The 18,698-nt window shown below is 48.6% G+C and overlaps 1 protein-coding gene across 6 annotated transcripts in view; it reads left to right on the top strand.

The window, feature by feature from the left end:
* TCOF1 (treacle ribosome biogenesis factor 1) overlaps positions 1 to 18,698 on the top strand; it is a 129,204-nt gene that overhangs the window by 24,042 nt on the left and 86,464 nt on the right. For all 6 annotated transcript variants that reach the window (XM_056516937.1, XM_056516936.1, XM_056516941.1 and 3 more), the window contains exons 8-11: positions 6,837 to 6,947; positions 7,467 to 7,673; positions 9,929 to 10,075; positions 15,647 to 15,784. In XM_056516937.1, coding sequence (XP_056372912.1) covers positions 6,837 to 6,947; positions 7,467 to 7,673; positions 9,929 to 10,075; positions 15,647 to 15,784 — 603 coding nt within the window. The remainder of the gene's footprint in view (positions 1 to 6,836; positions 6,948 to 7,466; positions 7,674 to 9,928; positions 10,076 to 15,646; positions 15,785 to 18,698) is intronic.

Below are 18,698 nucleotides of genomic sequence, written 5' to 3'. Positions count from 1 at the left end.
CTGACAGACACCAGTGGGGGGTAAATGCTCACTGTACTCCTTGTTACGTTCCTCAAGGGGTCTAGAATAGTATGCCATGTGGGGGTTATTTTGCTGTCCTGGCACCATAGGGGCTTCCTAAATGCGACTTGCCCCTGAGCAAAATTTGCTCTCAAAAAGCCAAATAGGACTCCTTCTCTTCTGAGCATTGTAGTTCGCCCGTAGTGCACTTCAGGTCAATTTATATGGGGAACCTCCATACTCAGAAGAGATGGGGTTACACATTTTAGGGGGTCTTTTCTGCTATTAACCCTTGCAAAAATGTGATATTTGGGGGGGAAACACATTTTAGTGGAAAAAAATTTTTTTTTTTTACATATGCAAAAGTCGTGAAACACCTGTGGGGTATTAAGGCTCACTTTATTCCTTGTTACGTTCCTCAAGGGGTCTAGTTTCCAAAATGGTATGGCATGTGTTTTTTTTTTTTTTTTTCTTTGCTGCTGCTTTGGCACCATAGGGGCTTCCTAAATGGAACATGCCCCACATTAAACATATCAGAAAAACGTACTCTCCAAAATCCCCTTGTAGCTTCTGAGCCCTCTACTGCGCACACGAACACTTTACATAGACATATGAGGTATGTCCTTACTCGAGAGAAATTGGGCTACAAATTTAGGTATACATTTTCTCCTTTTACCCCTTGTAAAAATTAAAAAATTGGGTCTACAAGAACAAGCAAATGTAAAAAATGAAGATTGTGAATTTTCTCCTTCACTTTGCTGCTATTCCTGTGAAACACTTAAAGGGTTAAAATGCTGACTGAATGTCATATCATTTTGAATACTTTGGGGGGTGCAGTTTTTATAATGGGGTCATTTATGGGGTATTTCTAATATGAAGACCCTTCAAATCCACTTCAAACCTGAACTGGTCCCTGAAAAATAGTGAGTTTGAAAATTTTGTGGAAAATTGCTGCTGAACTTTGAAGCCCTCTGTAAATGATGGAAATAAAATCTAACACTTGACATATAAGAATGTCTAATCTGTAATTTGATGCCTTTTTGAGAGTTTTCAATCTTTCCTTGGCTTATTTATGCACATTAATACAAATTTTTTTACCTGGGGTGCCAAAACTTTTGATCCCCACTGTACTTCTGCATATGTTGACAGCAGCTAAATGCGTAATAGCATGCTGGTGTAAAAATACTTCACCCCCTCCACTCAGTGCTCTACTAGATAGAATATGGGAGATAAGGAGAATGGAATATCTCTCCGCCACAATTGAAAACACCTTACCCAAATTTCATCAAATTTGGCAGATGGGAAGCATATGACATATGAGTCTTTAATCTAATTACTTATGTTTGTCTTTTCTTAATTTTTTTTATTTTATTTTATTGCTTATTCCTTTAATTTTTTTTTCTCTCCTTTTTGACATACTTAACTTGACCATGTAATATCTTTTACCCTATGAATCTACATTTCTCTATCTGCTCCATTGGGGGACACACAGTGGTGTATCTTGCTGTCTCTAGGAGGTGTGATACTATGGTAATAAAAAAAAAAGTCAGCTCCTCCCAGCAGAATATACCTGCCTTCAGGCTCTGAGCTAGTCAGTTTAAGCTTGGTGTCTGAGGAGGTGGACATGGGCTGGATTCTCCAGTCCAGGTCTTCTGTTTTTTATTTTCCTAGTATAGGGACGTGTTAGTTTTCTATCCCCTTTCTTTTCCGTTTTCAGGTGAGGACTCAGGAACTGCGGTTCACTGTTTCCCCATTGCGAGTGAGGGGGCACAGACATTGCGTATATGCGCTGTTAACCCCCCCCCCCCTCGCCAACAGTCAGCGCCTGGGTGGTACCTCATGGGTCCGGGTCACCCCATGTCTCCGCTCTCCTCGCTCGCGCATAGCAGCTAGGCGTGATGTGGGGGACCATAAGCTGGCTGAAGACTCCATTAGGTAAGTTCTTCTGACTGAGGCAAGTACTTCTCCCCCCCTTTTTTTTATTTTTATTGTCCATACCTTGCAACCTCTGGAGACCTCCTGTTTTTGGTTTTATGGGGCTGCATTTTACAGGGGCTGCATCTTTTTATTGGGTTGGCAGTGGCTAAGCGGGCATATATTACAGGGCACTTTACTTCTGGGGGCACTTTATTTTAGTGTGTGTGTGTGTGTGTTGCAATACTTCAGCACCTTATATGCGGCTGTCTGCCGCTGCGCTGTTTAGGCCGGGCGCTTCCAGCGCTGGCTTACTTTCATTTTCCCTCAGCGCCTTATCCGCAGCTTACAGCCACGGCGCTTATGCGCCGGCTTACTTTCACTTTTGTCAGCCGGCGTTTAGGCCTCCCGCTCTGTTCCCCCGAACGCTATGCGGACTGGACATGGCGCTCGGGACAAGGAGCGGGCGCCATTACAGTCCTTCTTGGCCGGTCATAGCTCCGCCCACTGGGCTGGGAGCTTCCAGGGGTGCGAAGCAGCCCCCAATCAGCGCCGTAGGTGCGATTTTTCACAACGTTGGGGGGGGGGGGGGTGCCTTACTTCGGGCACGCCCCTCCCTTTCTATTGGCTGGTCTTTTTCAGTCTCCTTAGCAGCACGGAGTGATTTCTCACTGCAGCTGACAGGGGACACAGACCAGGGTGAGAAGGCTAGTCCCTCTCTCCATCTCTTTCCACCATTATGTCCGCTCCCAGAGCTGTTCCTCTCTCTAGTCAGAAACCTGGAACATCAGTAATTTATTATGTTGTAGCACTGTAATACAAGATGTCTGGCTCTGCAGAGCCCCCTTGACCTGCCTGCTCCACTGCTCCCCCAGACCCCCTAGTCTCCCGTTCGGTGTCTGAGGCCTTCCGGGTAGTGGTGTCCACCCTGAAGTGGTCTTCCCTGCGTTTCTTCGTTCATGCTTCACGCTCTTACAAGCAGCGTAATAGGGGTGCCTCGTCTGACTCTTCAATTGAGTTTTCAGATAAACGTGGGCGTTCCCCACCAGGATATCTTAGCGGGATCCCCCCACCAGAGGATCTCTCTGCTATGGCTCTCCAATGCTCTAAAGCTTGGGACTTTCTGTGCGCAGCTTCCACGTAGTCAGCCCGTTGTTCTGCCTTGGCTGTGGGTCACCTAGCGGCTCTCCGCGGCTTTATGTGGCTTAAAGCTTGGAATGCCTATGCCGCTTCCAAAGGTCTCTCTGAGCTTCCCTTTATGGGTGACCGTCTTTTGGCCGACCGCCTCGATGAGGTTATCTCCGTGGCAACTAGAGGTAAGAGTACCTTCTTACCTCAAAATAAGGCTCGCCCTTCTTCCCAATGGAAGTCCTTTTTCCTTTCGGTCATTTCGGACCTCTGGTTCCAGCTAATGGTCCGGGCAGGCGCCCTCGCGGGACAAGAAGGCTCCCTCCTGCCGGGAACGCCCGGCTTGCAAGTCGGACTCCAACCGGTCCGACCGTTTTGCGCACAAATCGGGCAACCGCAAGCCCTCTTCTGCTGAAGTGAGGCCCCCACCCGTGTTTTCTTTCGGGTGGGAGGTAGTCTCTTGTTTTCTGAGACATCTGGACTTCCCACATTCAGGACTCTGGGGTCAGGGATGTGGTGTCCAATGGTTACTGGATCGAATTTGCCTCCCTTACGAGTGATCGCGTTTTTCGTACCAATCCAACCGTCACATTCTCATCCACCACTTCAGAATGGAATCTCTCTGTTCGGTTTTGGCGTCCCTGTAACAAGGGGAGTTACCTTCATCGGTGGACATCAAGGATGCCTACCTCCACGTGCCAATATTTCCGGGCCATCATCGGTACCTCCGCTTGCGGTCCCGGAGGGGCACTTTCAATTCGTGGCCCTCCCCTTTGGTTTGGCCACGGCTCCTTGGATCCTTACAAAGATCCTTGCGCCAGTGTTGGGCCTGTTTGGTCGAGGGGATTCTCGGTGATATCCTATCTGACCCTCTCATCAAGGCTCCGACCAGCGCCCAGACTCTGGAGGATCTGGACGTCACTCTCCACTCTCTGACTCGCTTCGGGTGCATGGTCAACTGGGACAAGTCAGTCTTCTGTCCTACCCATTCTCTAACCTTCATGGGACTTCGATTCGACAGCCTCTGCCCGCATTTGTCTTCCGCCGGACAAACATCTGGCGCTCTGGTCGGGGGTCCGCCCCCTTCGGACCCAGGTGTCAGTCTCCATCTGCACAGTATGGACGTCCTGGGTCGGGTGGTGGCAACAATGGAGGCCGTACCATTTGCCCAGCTTCATTACTGCCCCCTTCAACTGGCGATTCTCTCTCGATGGAACAGGTTTCCTCTGTCCCTCGATCGTCAGATTGTTCTCCCTCGCAGGGTCCGTCAGTCTTTGCTCTGGTGGCTCCGATCCCCCCTTCTCCAAGGGCGGTCCTTTCTTCCCCTTCTCTGGTGGGTTCTTACACCGGTTGTCAGCCTGTCGGCCTGGGGCGGCATGTTCAGGGATTGGACAGTCCAGGGACTCTGGTCTCCCCTGGAGACCCCCTTTTTTCTGATAAACATATTGGCATAACGGGCGATTCTTCTTTGTCTTCTTCATTGGGAGTCCCGTCTTCAGTCTCGTCCTGTCCGCATTCAGTCGGACTACGCCACGGCCGTGGCGTACATTATCGACACACATTCCGGGAGTGTTCAACTGGGAAGCGGACTTCCTCAGTCGGTCTTCATCCGATCCTGGCAAGTGGTCTCTTCATCCGGAGGTCTTCGCGGTCTGGACGTGGACGCCCTAGTGATTCCTTGGGCAGGGTTCGCCCTACCTTATCTGTTGCCTCCTCTTCCGCTCCTTCCTAGGGTGCTGAGGAAGCTCAAGGCAGAGGACGTCCTTCGCCTTTCTGGTAGCCCCAGATTGGCTCCGAAGGTCGTGGTACGCTGACGTAGTCAGGCTCCTGGACGGCGCTCCTCATCGCCTTCCGCTCCGCCCGGTCCTACTCTCTCAGGGTCCTCTTGCCACCCCAATTTACAGTCGCTGCATTGGTTGGCGTGGCGGTTGAGACCGCGGTTTTGAGGGCCTGCGGGTTCTCTTCCCAAGTCATTCACACCATGCTCTAGACTTGTAAGCCCTCCTCCGCACGAATTTACCACCGTACTTGGCGGTTTTTATTTTCGTTGGTGAGAAGCTCAGGACTTCTCCCCGGTGACCTTCTCGGTTCCCCGTCTTATCTCCTTTTTTTTTTTTTCAGTCGGGTTTGGAACTGGGGTTGTCTCTCAGTTCCCTTTAAGGTCAGGTTTCGGCCCCTGGTTTCTATTCTCATGTCCGGACCTTCATGCAAGGAGTGGCGCACGCTGCTCCTCCTTATCGGTCACCTTCTCCCCCTTGGGACTTGAACTTGGTTCTGAGTGCCCTCCAGGGTGAACCCTTTGAGCCCCTTAGAGAGGTGTCTCTCGGCCTCATTTCTTGGAAAGTGGCGTTTCTTGTTGCTATCACCTCCATCCAGAGGGTGTCTGAACTGGCAGTTCTTTCCTGCCGTTCTCCATTTCTGGCGATCCAACATAACAGGTGGTTTTCCGGCCAGTTCCTTCCTTTTTGCCTAAGGTGGTCTCGGTCTTTCATCTCAATGAGGACTTTGTCCTCCTGTCCTTTTGTCAGGCTCCTTCTCATCCTAAGGAGCGTTTACTACACAAGCTGGTTGTAGTTTTGGGCTGTTCGGTTTTATCTCTCCATCACTTCTTCTTTTCGTCAGTGTGATTCCCTTGACATCCTTACGGAAGGTCGTCGCAAGGGACAACCTGCTTCCAAGGCCACCATTTCTCGGTGGATTCGGTCCGCCATTGCGGAAGCCTATCGCTGTAAGGGCAAGATTCCTCCTTTCAGGGTTGTGGCTCATTCCACACGTTCTGTTGGGGCATCCTGGGCTCTCCAGAATAGAGCCTCGGCCTCCCAGATTTGCAAGGCAGCTACCTGGTCGTCTTTGCACACTTTCTCGAAGTTTTACCGGGTTCATACTTTCACATCGGCTGATGCTAACCTGGGGCATAAGGTGTTGCAGGCGGCAGTGGATCAGCCGTCTGCCTGATTACTTATCTGCCCACCCAAGGGAAGGCTTTGGTACGTCCCACGGTCTGTGTCCCCAATGGAGCCGATAGAGAAAAGGAAATTTTTTAACACTTACCGTAAAATCTTTCTCGAAGGATCCATTGGGGGACCCAGCTCCCGCCCCCTTTTTGGGTTTTTTCTTGGTTCTCTGTCCGATGGTGTGTTCAGTTATAACTTTTCTTCTGATTCTCGGACAGTTCATGTGTTTTCCTTGACCTATTGGTCTCCTCCTATTGCTCTGGAACTTAAACTGACTAGCTCAGAGCCTGAAGGCTGGTATATCCTGCTGGGAGGAGCTGACTTTTTTTTATTACCACAGTGTCACACCTCCTAGAGACAGCAAGATATACCACTGTCTGTGTCCCCCAATGGATCCTTTGAGAGAGAGATTTTATGGTAAGTGTTAAGGAGATTTTTTATTTGCCATGAACATAATGGTAAATACTAAATGTTAGATACTGGTAAGAATTTTATATTATCAGTGTTCAGATATGTCATCATATTTATGGTCACACATACTTAATTATTAATTTTTTTGTATGCACATATTTTTGATAGGTCTTTTTGTTGTATCTGTTCTATTTTCCTTTTTTATGGAAATTTTTAAAATCTATAAAATAGTTTAAAAAAAAGTTTGTTTAAATTTTTTTTTTTTTAAAAGACCTTTTAAAAATAGAAGCTGGGATCTGGTTGCTATAGGCAACTGCTCCACTATTCCTCTGCACACGCTTTGTTCAATCTCCCCCAAAAATATATACTAGATCACGAATATCAGTTTGTATTTTTATCTTAATATTTTTTTTGTATTTCTCATTGTAGCCAGTGGCATCTAAGGAAAAATCCAAACCTCCTTCTGCTTTGACACAACCCAAGGCAGATAGCTCAGAAAGTAGTGAAACGGAGAGTGAGGAGGAGCCGGCGGTAAAACAGGTAAAAATCAATGCACATACTTTCTGGGTTGTGGACATGTGTAGGGGGAGATTTATCAAACCTGTCCAGAGGAAAAGTTGCTGAGTTGCCCATAGCAACCAATCAGATCGCTTCTTTCATTTCTGAGGCCTTTTCAAAAATTGAAGAAGCAATCTGGTTGCAATGGACAACTCAGCAACTTTTCCTCTGGACAGGTATAGTGAATGGGATACATACTGTACATGCGATGCAGTAAGGCTGGTGATACACAGTCGTTTTATTTGCATGGAGATTAAATGCATGCAAATTGTGTGTCTATTTTAGCACTGTTCCCATTTGATCATTTACAAACTTGTGATCTTGCAATACAGAATTGTGATGTTTGTGTGACCAAACTAGCTGTGTAGCTGTAGCCTGAGTATCATGCACACAGAGGCACTGTAGAGCCCCACAGACTTCTTTGGGTGCACTTTTCTGACTGTACAACAGGAAGTTGTATGATGCTGTAATACGCCTGTTTGCCTATTTTGATCTTCACAGAAGGCACCAACCCCAGCAACTCCTAAGGTAAAAGCCGCCACACCATCGGCCAAGACTACAGCAGCACAAGCGAAAGCTGCAAAAGGGAAGTCCATAACCAAAGCTACAGATGTGGCCCCAGCATCCCAAGGCAGCTCTTCAGTAGGGAAAACGCCAGTCAAGACTGTGGTAGATGAGAGCAGCGATGAATCGGACAGTGACGATGAGGTAATTGTTAGGCTGGGTTCACATCACGTTTTTCCCCATACGAGTGCATACGGCAGGGGGGAGCTAAAATCTTGCGCTCCCGTATCCCTGTTGTATGCGGCCGGTATGTAATTAATTTCAATGAGCCGACCGGAGTGAACCGGTCTACCGGACCTAAAACCGTGGTTGACAACTGCAGGTGGACCATAGACTGTGCGAGAGGAGCTAACACTTTTCTCCCCCTTAGTGCCGCCTCCTAGTGGCAGCAGCGTAAACCCACATTTCTTAGTCGCTCTTCATTGGGGGACACAGAGACCATGGGTATATGCTCTTGCCGGAGGTGCTGACACTAGGGGAAAAAAGTCAGCTCCTCCCTTGCAGGATATTCCCACCCACTGGAAGTGAGGTAATCAGTTTTAGCTAGTGTCAGTAGGAGGCAAGGCACAGGTCTGGGAGCTCCCCAAACCCTTTTTTTTTTTTTTTTTTAATTATTTTCTTGTAAGGGCTGTTTAGTTTGGCTTTTTTTCTCTCCCTTTTTGTTTCTCATTTGCAGGTGGGGGTTCAGGAGCATGGCGCTACCTGTTCCCCCATTTGCGACAAAGGGGCACAGGCAGAGTATGTACTGTTTACCCCTTCTCGCCCTGGTTGTACCCTGGGTCTGGGTCCCCCACTGCCCTGCTCGCCCAGCTATCTTAGCCTGGATTGATGCAGCATGGCCATAAGCTGGTTGAAGCCGTCTGGGTGAGTATATCATCCCCTCCGCCCGGCTGCCTGCCAGTGGACTCACAGCTATGGCAGTCGTTTGTCTCAGGGAAGCTGCCAGCTTTTGCAGCGGCTCCCTGTACTTTCTCCGGCCGCTAATTTTTACTTCAGCTGGTCGGATCTTCTCTGGCTTGGGACCCATAATGGCAACAGGTAGCTCTGCCCCTTCTCCCCGTGCTCGTAGAGGGAGTCTGGAGACTGAAGGAGGACTCTTAACCTCCCCCCCCCTCCCCCCCTCCTGTCAGCGCTGTCTTGGGAGCACCAGACAAGAAAAGCCCATGAACGGAGCTTAGCTCCGCCCCTCCTCCCGCAGCGAGCCCTACAGCCTTAGGGCGCTGCACTAGTTGTTCAGGCTCAGCAGAAGCCTGTCTAGCCGGGCACTGCTGTCACCCTCCCCCCCAAAGATCTGAGTGGCAAGCGCTCCCACAGCACACTGCATCACCGCTCCTGTTTAGTTGTCGGCTCCCTGCGCACAGTCACCGCTGGCTGTACCCAGCTGCTGGCTTAGTGCAGCTGTGCTGCGACTTTACTGCTTAGGCACCGGTCGTGCTTGTCACAGCCTGCGGAACCTTTCCTGGAGGGTGGGCCCCTTTCCCAGGGAGTTTCACAGGACACCCACAGTTCCTCTCTTCTCCTGTCCTGACTGGCAAGGATTGGCGCAATTTTGCGCCTCTCTGATGAAGTTTAGCTCCACCCCTCTCCTTCCCTTGTCCAGGCTTGGGCTCAAGGGTTAATGCCTTGTGGGGCGCCCTGCGTCCTGCGCGAGGTTCATTTAAAAATAAATTTAAAAATTGTCTTCTCTGCTCTCTTTGACTGAAAAATGCCCTCTAGCGGCTGTTAATGGTATTGTGTTTTGTGGCTCCCTCTGTGGCAGCTCATAGCTATTACAGTTTTTAGCCCGTATTATCGTTTTTTATCAGATTAATATCTGCTGGGTCCTTTTCTGGAACTTTTCTGGGTCAGATAGCCTTTTCCGGTTCTTGAGTGTTTCTCCGGGATTCCTTTCTTGGGTCCTTAGGACTTTTCTCTTGGTTGGCTTCTCCTACTGCTTTGTGACAAAACTGATTACCTCACTTCCAGTGGGTGGGTATATCCTGCCAGGGAGGAGCTGACTTTTTCCTAGTGTCAGTGCCTCCTAGTGGCAAGTGCATATACCCATGTTCTCTGTGTCCCCTGATGAAGGCTACGAGTGAGCTTTTACGGTGAGTAGTAAAAAAAAATCTCCTTTCGTCAGTGTCCCTCAATGAACTTCACAAGAAAAAAGATTTTTTCCATGTGGGAAACACAAAAATCCGGTTGTAGGTTTTGAAAATTCCAAGTTTCTACAACTCCCTGGCCCTTTAGGAATTTCTGTAGCTCTCATTCCTTAAAGAGCTCTGATGCATGGGAAAGATGTTGGACTCTTTTTGGGAGAAGAAAGGGTCCCACCAACTGGGCTTCCAAATTGTTCTATCATCTATTGCTTGTCTTTTTAATTTTGCCAGATTGTATATTAATTCTTAATTTATTTGCAGTTGGTGCCATCAACTCTCAAACCTGTAACTCCAAGTAGTGTTCAGGCATCAAAGCAAAAAGTGAAAACCGTACCTAGTGTTCTGCAGCCGAAGGCAGACGACAGCTCAAGTAGCGAGACAGAAAGTGAGGAGGAACCCGTAAAACAGGTATGATATTGATGGTAATAACAATTAGTAAGCACAAAAAGTGTAAGGTATAACACAAGGGGTTTTATATGTCAAAAGAAAAACAAGACTGCTCAGAAATTGTACAACAGTTGGCCAAAAGGCATGGATAGTGGGACAGGACCACATCATATGCAAATAGTCAGACCCTGGAGCCCTACATGTATGGCATTCCGCAAATGGTCACCTTCTCATCTTAACCAAACGGACCGGATTGGTGAAACATGTAGAGCTGTATAAGTCTATTGTTAATAGCTGGGGAACATAGACAAAAAATAGGGCAAAGCCCTTTCTTCTCATTTGTCAGACCCGGAATAAGCTCATGCCACCTAGATTCTACTGGTAGAGGGTCTCCCTTCATCTTTGCGTTGAGTAGGTTTGTGTAAAGGTCTGAGATAAGGCCCCTGGGGCCTTGACATCTATAAACTATCAAAAGGGAAGCAGGAGAACAGTGCAGAAGAGGCAGAGAACTGAACAGAGAATGCATGTCTGAGTTGGATGCTATGTTAGTAAAGGACACTATTGTTAATTCAGGTAGAAGAAACAGACATGGTCGCACATCTACAATCTTGTATAATCTAATTGCTTCTCAGCATAATATCAAAAACTAACAGGTTTAGTATACATTTTTGATCAAAAAGTACAAGCCCACTCGCCACGTCAAGGCCACCTATTTAGAGTGGGTCCCTAACGTCCCTAGTATAAAATGGCGTAGCACTGGGCGGCGACCATCACCGCCGCGGCACCAGTGCCCACGGGGGGGGGAACGACCCACTGGCAGAGCGGCCCGAATGCCACTCAAACCAGCCTATGCCAGTCAGACACTATTGTTGTGTCTCTCTTGGTTCATCCTTGGTTTTATTAGCCAGACAAAAATGTTTTTTGTATACTGTACTATACCCCCCAAAGTCCAGCTTGCCACACCCGCAAAGTACATAAATCCCTTCCTGATACGTGGAGGCATTAGCTCGCCAGTCTAGAAATGTATAGCAAAAGGTCTAACACCAATGGACAAGACCTGAATGATTTATGCATTGAAGCTACCCAAACTACTGACCTATTCATCTTTAAGCTGTGCTACTCATTTTTCTTGGTCGTCTCCATTCGTGAACGCAGAGACCGTGGATATATCTTGCTGACACTAAGCATACAAAAAAAGTTTGCCCCTCCTGGCAGGATATACCCCGCTTACTGACTGAGCTAATCCGTTTTAGCTTAGTGTCAGTAGGATGCAGACACATGTCTGGAGTTCTCCTATGTTCCCTGCTCGTCCTGCTGTCTCAGCCTGATCTGCTCATCTGCTGTACTCCACCCTCTCCTCCTCCAATGGGGTCTGTCCTGGTGTGGAGGTCACTTCCTGGGTCTGTGCAGCTCACACCTCCCCTTCCATCCTCTGCCATCTGACTTCAGCTGCTGCCTCCCTCTTTAGCTCCAGTCTCAGCTCTGTCTGCGGTACACAGGACCCAAGTGAGATTGCTCCATTTTATTTGCTTTCTCCCTGTTCACTAGCTCCATGTCCGACCCAAGAAATGAACCTCCTCCCATGTGTGGGCTGCAAGACCAAAATGCCTGGAGATCCCGTCTGATCCCGTCGTCCTCATTCCCCTTCTTTGGCATCTACCTTTCAGGTCGCTTTGAGTACCCTCCTTGCTCAGGGGGTGATTGTGCCAGTTCCTCCAGGGGAGTTTTTCGGGGTTCTACTCAAATCTGTTTGGAATCTACAAGAAAGGGGGCTCTGCTTGCCCCATTCTGGACTTCAAGTTGCTCAACTGCCACTTGCGGCTACGCCACTTTCGCATGGAGTTCCTCCGCTCGTTGGTAGAGTCCATGGATCAAGGGGAGTTTCTTACCTCTGCCTCACCAATGGGGAGATTCTCCTACATGGTTGTCCTGTTAGAATCCAGTCAGACAATGCCAGGGCGGTGGCATATATCAATTGCCAGGGTGGCACGCACAGCGGCTCAGCAATGGAGGAGGTCTTCAAGATTCTGCTCTTGGCAGAGACTCTGGTTCCCGCTCTCTCCGCGATCCACATTCCATTCAGCCGCTTCTTTCCGCGATCCACATTCCATTCAGCCGCTTCTCTGCAGCCCCCGTGAGTGATCTCTACATCCGGGGGCATTTGCACAGATCTGCGATCTTTGGGGACCCCGGACGTTGACATCTTCGCGTCTCACCACAACAGACAGGTTCCTTGCTTTGCCGCCAAGTCACGAGATGCTCTGGCAGTGTTCGCACTTGTCATCCCTCAGTCTTCCTTACCTCTTTCCGCCTCTTCTGCCCATGGTTCTGAGGAAAATAAAGACTGATTGTTACCGCCATTCTGGTGGCCCCAGGCGCGCGTGGTACGCCGACTTATTTTGGCTGATCGCCGACATACCTCTGCGTCTTCCAGTTTGCCCCGACCTGCTCTCCCAGCGTCCTCTCTGCCGCCCCAATTTACTGTCTCTGCATTTGACAGCGTGTCGGTTGAAATTGCGGTTTTGAGAGCTCGGGGGGTTTACTTACAGGGTGATTCGCACCATGCTTCGGGCTCGGAAGCCTTCCTACGCTAGGATTTACGCCCACACTTGGCGGGCTTATTTCCGGTAGTGTGAGGCTCAGTCTTTCCGGTGCTCACGTCATACACGGCAGGTTCCGATTGCTATCTGCAGCCGGTGACCCGCCGTTAATGGCCGACATCCGAGATCGCGCGGATGTCCACCATTAACCCCTCAATGCCGTGATCAGTACAGATCACGGCATCTGCAGCAATGCGCATGCAGCGCTGCCGCAGCGATCAGATAATCTGTGATGGCGGGCGGAGGTTCCCTCACCTGCCTCCGTTCTTCTCCTCGGGTCTTCTCCTCGGGTCTTCTCCTCGGGTCTTCTCCTCGGGTCTTCTCCTCGGGTCTAAGATCGAGCAGAGCAGAAGATGACCAATAATACTGATTAATGCTATACTCTGTGCATAGCACTGAATATCTATAGCAATCATTTGATTGCCACTACTGGTCCCCTATGGAGACATAAAAAGTGTGTGTGGTAAAAAAAAAAAAAAAAAAAAAAAAAGGAAAAATCCCCTCCCCAATAAAATGAAAATTGTCAGTTTTTCCCATTTTATCCCAAAAAAGCTTAATTTTTTTTTAAAACATATTTGCGTAATTGTCCGAAATATCAAAATATAATGTTAATGATCCCGTACGGTGAAAGGCGTAAACGTAAAAAAGTCAAAAAATGCAGCTTTTTTTGTCATTTTTATTCCAAAAAAATTTGTAAAAAATTATCTAAAAGTTTTATATATGCAAATGTGGTATCGATAAAAAGTACAGCTGATGGCGCAAAAAATGAGCCCTCATACCGTCCTATATATGGAAAAATGAAAGTTATAGGTGGTCAAAATAGGGCAATTTTAGATTACTAATTTAGTACTGTTTTTTTTTTTTTTTTTTTTTTTTTTTTTTTTTTTACGGTACAAAAATATAAAAGTATCCAGCCATGGGTATCATTTTAATGGTATTGACCCACAAAATAAAGAACACATGTCATTTTTACCTTAAATTGTACAGTGTGAAAATGAAACCCCCCAAAATTAGCAAAATGTTTTTTGTGTTTTTCATAAAAAATTTCTTCCCTAAAATTTTTTTTTGGGGTTCGCAGTACATTTTATCGTAAAATGAGGTCTCATTACAAAGTACAATTTGTCACGCAAAAAACAAGCCCTTGTATGGGTCTGTAGATGGAAATATAAAAGTTATGGATTTTAGAAGGCGAGGAGGAAAAGACGAAAACGCAAAAATAAAATTGGCCTGGTCCTTAAGGTTAAAATGGTCTTGGTCCTTAATAGTTTAAGGGTCAAGTGCCGGCTCTTTCTATTCTCTTTCAGCGGCAGTTAGCTTCCAACCCTCATATCCACACCTTCCTGCAGGGTATGGCCCATGCGGCTCTGCCATACCGGTCTCCCACCCTGCTTGGGATCTCAACCTGGTGCTTGGCGCCTTTTAGGGAGGCTCCGTCTGAACCTCTCCGGGATGCTTCACTTAGCGTTCTTTCTTTGGAAGGTCGCTTTCCTCATTGCCATTACCTCCATTGGGAGGGTCTCCGAGCTGGCTGCTCTATTGTCGCTCACCCTTCTTGGTCCTTCATTAGGACAAGGATGTCTTTCGGCCACCTTCCTATTTCTTTCCCAAGGTGGTTTCCTCCTTTCCATGAATGAGATCGTTCTCCCTTCATTTTATCCGGCTCCATCAAACTGAGTCTGGATCTGGATGTGGTTCGAGCGTTCCGGATCTCTTTCCGTCACCTCCTTTTTCCGTCAGGGTGACGCCGCCTTTGTGATTCCGGAGGGTCCTTGCAAGGGTCTTCCGGCTTCCAAGGCGACCATCTCGTGGTGGATCCGTTCCGCCATCTCTGAATCGTATCTGCGTAAAGGGAAGGTCCCACCTTTTCGGTTCACTGCACATTCCACGCGTTGCGTTGGGGCTTCTTGGGCGCTACGCCATAGGGCTTCGGCCTTAAGTCTGCAAGGCGGCCACCGGGTTGTCCTCGCATATATTCACCAAGTTCTATCAAGTACACGGATGCCGTTTTGGGTCGCAAGGTGTTGCAGGTGGCAGCGGCTCAGTCTTCTGCCTGATTCTCTTTTGGGTATTTTTCCCAACCCGGGGACTGCTTTGGTACTTCCCACGGTCTCTGTGTCCCCCAATGGATCCTCCGAGAGACATTTTACGATAAGCATATAAAATATTTTTGCCAGAACTTGAATGTGCTTTTGCTAGTCCTAAGCAAATCCCCCAAAAACTTGAATGCTATTGATTTCAAATGACCAGTGCAGCTGCAGACTGGAGGAGGAATTGGTAGGACTACATGGGATTTTATTGCATTATCATTAATTCTGGAACAAATGTCAAAAGTCAGTAAAAGACTATGCAGCATGTAAGTCCTCTTACCATGAGAAGATTTATCAAAACTGATGCAAAGTAAAAGTGGAGCAGTCATGCATAGTATTAAATCTTATTCCATCTTATTTTTGAGAGGCTGAAATAAATCATGCAGTCTTCTTGCTGTTGGCAGCTCCTCCACTTTGCATCAATGATGTCTCCTCCTTTACGTATTTTGCTTACGCTTACTAATTATTTTCACATTGTCTTATTGGAGAAGAAAATGCCAGTGCCGGAGGTTGCAGTTTCAAAAGACCAAGTAGACCCACCATTGACTGAGGTCGTGACTGTGTCACTGGCCAAACCAGCAATGAGTGATGGTAACGGTGCAAATGCAGATACAGCCGTTACCACTATGTCTGAGAACAATCCTTCGGTAGCCAAAACCCAGAGTCCTGCCAAGGCACAAGTGTCTGAAACCAGTGACTCCTCAGATAGTGAGAAGGAGCCAGAGGTAACAGTGCCGTGTGTGTTGCTGTGATACAATATGACTAACAGGTTTTAGATGTCTCTCACAAAGCATTTGTGTACTAGTTACTTTGGGTATCTTGCCTGTCTCTACACATTGAGTGCAGGTTAATGCTGTCAGCAGAATTATTAATCTTATTCATTTTTATTTATTTTTTTGCTGCAGAATCAGAAGAAACCTGCATCACCAAAGAAAGGTGTAAAGGCTGTGGCTTCTAAGCCAAACGCAGTTGTGCCACCCACAGCGGAAGACTCTGAGAGCACGGACTCCTCTGATAGCGAGCCAGAGGCTAAGACACCAGAGGTAAAATTGGGTTTACTTAAGTGCTCATTCACATTTCTGTACTTAGACATTTCTTTTTTTCAGAGGTATATGCCTACGGATTTGTATTGGTACCTTAGCCGGTATAAGTCTATGGGCTTAAATTCAGAACTTTTAATTTAGAATTTTTTACTTACTTTTGTTGCTCCCCCAGTGTGCCGATATCTCTCCTATCCTTGGGCCTCAGTCTTTTTCTGCATTCTGGGGCCCGACACGTCAGACTGCACTGCACTGAGCTTATCGCCAGCCGCAGCGATCTCCCGTCTGATAAGCTGAGCTGGGTGTAATGTAACGGTCTTAGCCTTCTTCCTGGTGCCTCAGCACAGTCTGACTTGTTTGGTTCCTAAAATGCAGACAAAGACCACGGCTGAAGGACGGTAGACAGATATCAGCGTGGCGGGAGGTAAGTTAAAGTTTGTTTTTCTTGCGGCAGCCGGAGCAGCATAAATAAAAAGCTTGATAACCCCATAAAAAGCAACTATGGTACATAACCTCTTATCCCCTATCCACATGATGGGGAAATAAGTGTCTGATCGTGGACCCCGTGATCTTCTTCCAAACGTCCTGGTGTTTTGAACATTTGTGTTCAGAACACCGGCTCTTCTCTTGCAAGGAGCGACTGTATAGTCATGCCCCCTCCATGTGCCGTATCGCCAGCTCTCCTGTAGTGATGCATGGATGAGGCATGTTGGCTGCAGCTTTGTGCGGTGGCCGACAATCTCCTTGCATTGTACGGAGCAGAGATCGCAGTAGTGGTAGAAGTTTTTCTCTATCGCTCCATTGGGGGACACAGACAGTGGGTATATCTTGCTGTTTTTAGGAGGTGTGACACTATGGTGATAAAAAAAGTCAGCTCCTCCCAGCAGGATACACCCGCCTTCAGGCTCTGAGCTAGTCAGTTTAAGCTTAGTGTCAGGAGGTGGACGTGGTCTGGGTGGCTCCAGACCAGGTCTTCTAATTTTTTTTTGTTCTCCTAGTTAGGGACGTGCTAGTTTTTTATTCCTTTTCTTTTCTGTTTTCAGCTGGGGACTCAGGGATTGTGGTTCCCCGTTTCCCCATTGCGAGTGAGGGGGCACAGACATTGCGTATATGCGCTGTTACCCCCCCCCCCCCCTCGCCAATGGTCAGCGCTTGGGTGGTACCTCACGGGTCCGGGTCCCCCTATTTCCCTGCTCACCTCGCTCGCGCATAGCAGCCAGGCGGGATGCAGGTAACTAATGCTGACTGAAGACTTCACTGAAGACTCCAGTAGGTGAGTTCTTCTGACTGAGGTAAGTACTTCTCCCTTTTTTTTCTCCACAGGTACAGACTCGCAGCAGCTGGAGACCCCCCTGTTTTGGCCCACCTTCAGTTTTTGGGGCTAGCTTACAGGGGCTGCACTTTATTTTTAGGGGAGCAGTGGCACCTGAAGGGACATCATATAGGGGCACTTCACGTGTGTGTGTGTGTGTGCGCGCGTGTGCGCGTGCGCGCCCACAGCGCCTTATTCCTCCACTTCACTTTGTGTGTGTGATTGATATTACTTCTAAACAGCGCCTTATACACGGCTGTCAGCCGCGGCGCTGTCCCGGGCCAGACGCTCTCAGCGCCGGCTTACTTTCACTTTGTCGGCAACGCCTTATAAGCGGCTGACAGCCGCGGCACTGCTATGAGCCGGGCGCGTCAGCGCCGGCTTACTACTTTTCACCGGCAGTCTCTGCCGGCGCTGGCCGCCCGCCCTATTCCCCTGAGCGCACTAACGGGCCGACAGGTGCACTCAGGACAAGGAGCGGGTGCCATGACAGTTCTCTTTGGCCGGTCTGTAGCTCCGCCCACAGGGCTGGGAGCGCTCAGAGGCGCTAAGCAGCCTCCAATCAGCGCCGTGGGCGCAATTTTCAGTAGGAAGGGGTCATTTACTTAGTGCCTTGCCTCAGACACGCCCCTCTCTTCCTATTGGCTGGCCTGTTTCTCTCTCTCTCTCTCTCTCTCTCTCTCTCTCTCTCTCTCTTTCTCTCTCTTTCTCTCTCTTTCTTTCTCTCTCTTTCTTTCTCTCTCTTTCTCTCTCTTTCTTTCTCTCTCTCTTTCTTTCTCTCTCTTTCTCTCTCTTTCTTTCTCTCTCTTTCTCTCTCTCTCTTTCTCTCTCTTTCTTTCTCTCTCCCCACAGAGCGAGTCTCCTCACTGCAGCTGACAGGGGACACAAACTAGGGTGAGAAAGTTCCTATCTCCCTTTTCCCACATTATGTCCGTACACAGAGCTGTTCCTCTCTCTAAACAGAGACCTGGAACTTGTGACTTACTATGTCTGTAAGCACTGTAATACCAAAATGTCTGGCTCTGCTGAGCCCACTTGTCCTGCCTGCTCCACAGCTCCCCCTGGTACCCCCTGATGCCCCTTTGGTCCCGGTGGATCCAGCCGCTCCCCCAGCCTGGGTTTCTTCCCTGACCCAGTATATGTCTGACTTGAACAAAGTCTCCCGCTCGGTAGCTGAGGCCTCCCGGGAAGTGGTGTCTGCCTTGAAGGGGTCTTCCCGGCGCAGGACCTCTGGAAGGGCTCGCTCCTCGTCTCCACATACTTCACGCTCTCACAAGCGTCCTAGGGGCGCCTCGTCTGACTCTTCCAATGAGTGTTCCCCTCGTGGGTCCCTCCTCCAGAGGACGTTCTCGGAGTCACGGCTCTGCCACGCCAGAGCCGCGTTCTGTCAGTCGCCCCCCTCCAGGACTGCCTCTAATCATTCTCATTCCCCTGGTGGACGAGGCTTCCGCGCCGGCATCTGACTCAGAGGACTGCCCGGACTCCGTTGCAACGGTTAACTATTTGGTTACAGCCTTAAGAGACACCTTTCAGTTAGAGGACCCAGGATCTTCGTATGTCAATCCAGGAGTATCATTTCATCATGCTAAGCCAGCACCTCAGAAG

Source organism: Hyla sarda, chromosome 4 (assembly GCF_029499605.1).
Source record: "Hyla sarda isolate aHylSar1 chromosome 4, aHylSar1.hap1, whole genome shotgun sequence".
NCBI lineage: Eukaryota > Metazoa > Chordata > Amphibia > Anura > Hylidae > Hyla > Hyla sarda.
The sequence above is the reverse complement of the archived record's forward strand: the minus strand, read 5'-3'. Positions and strand labels throughout refer to the sequence as shown.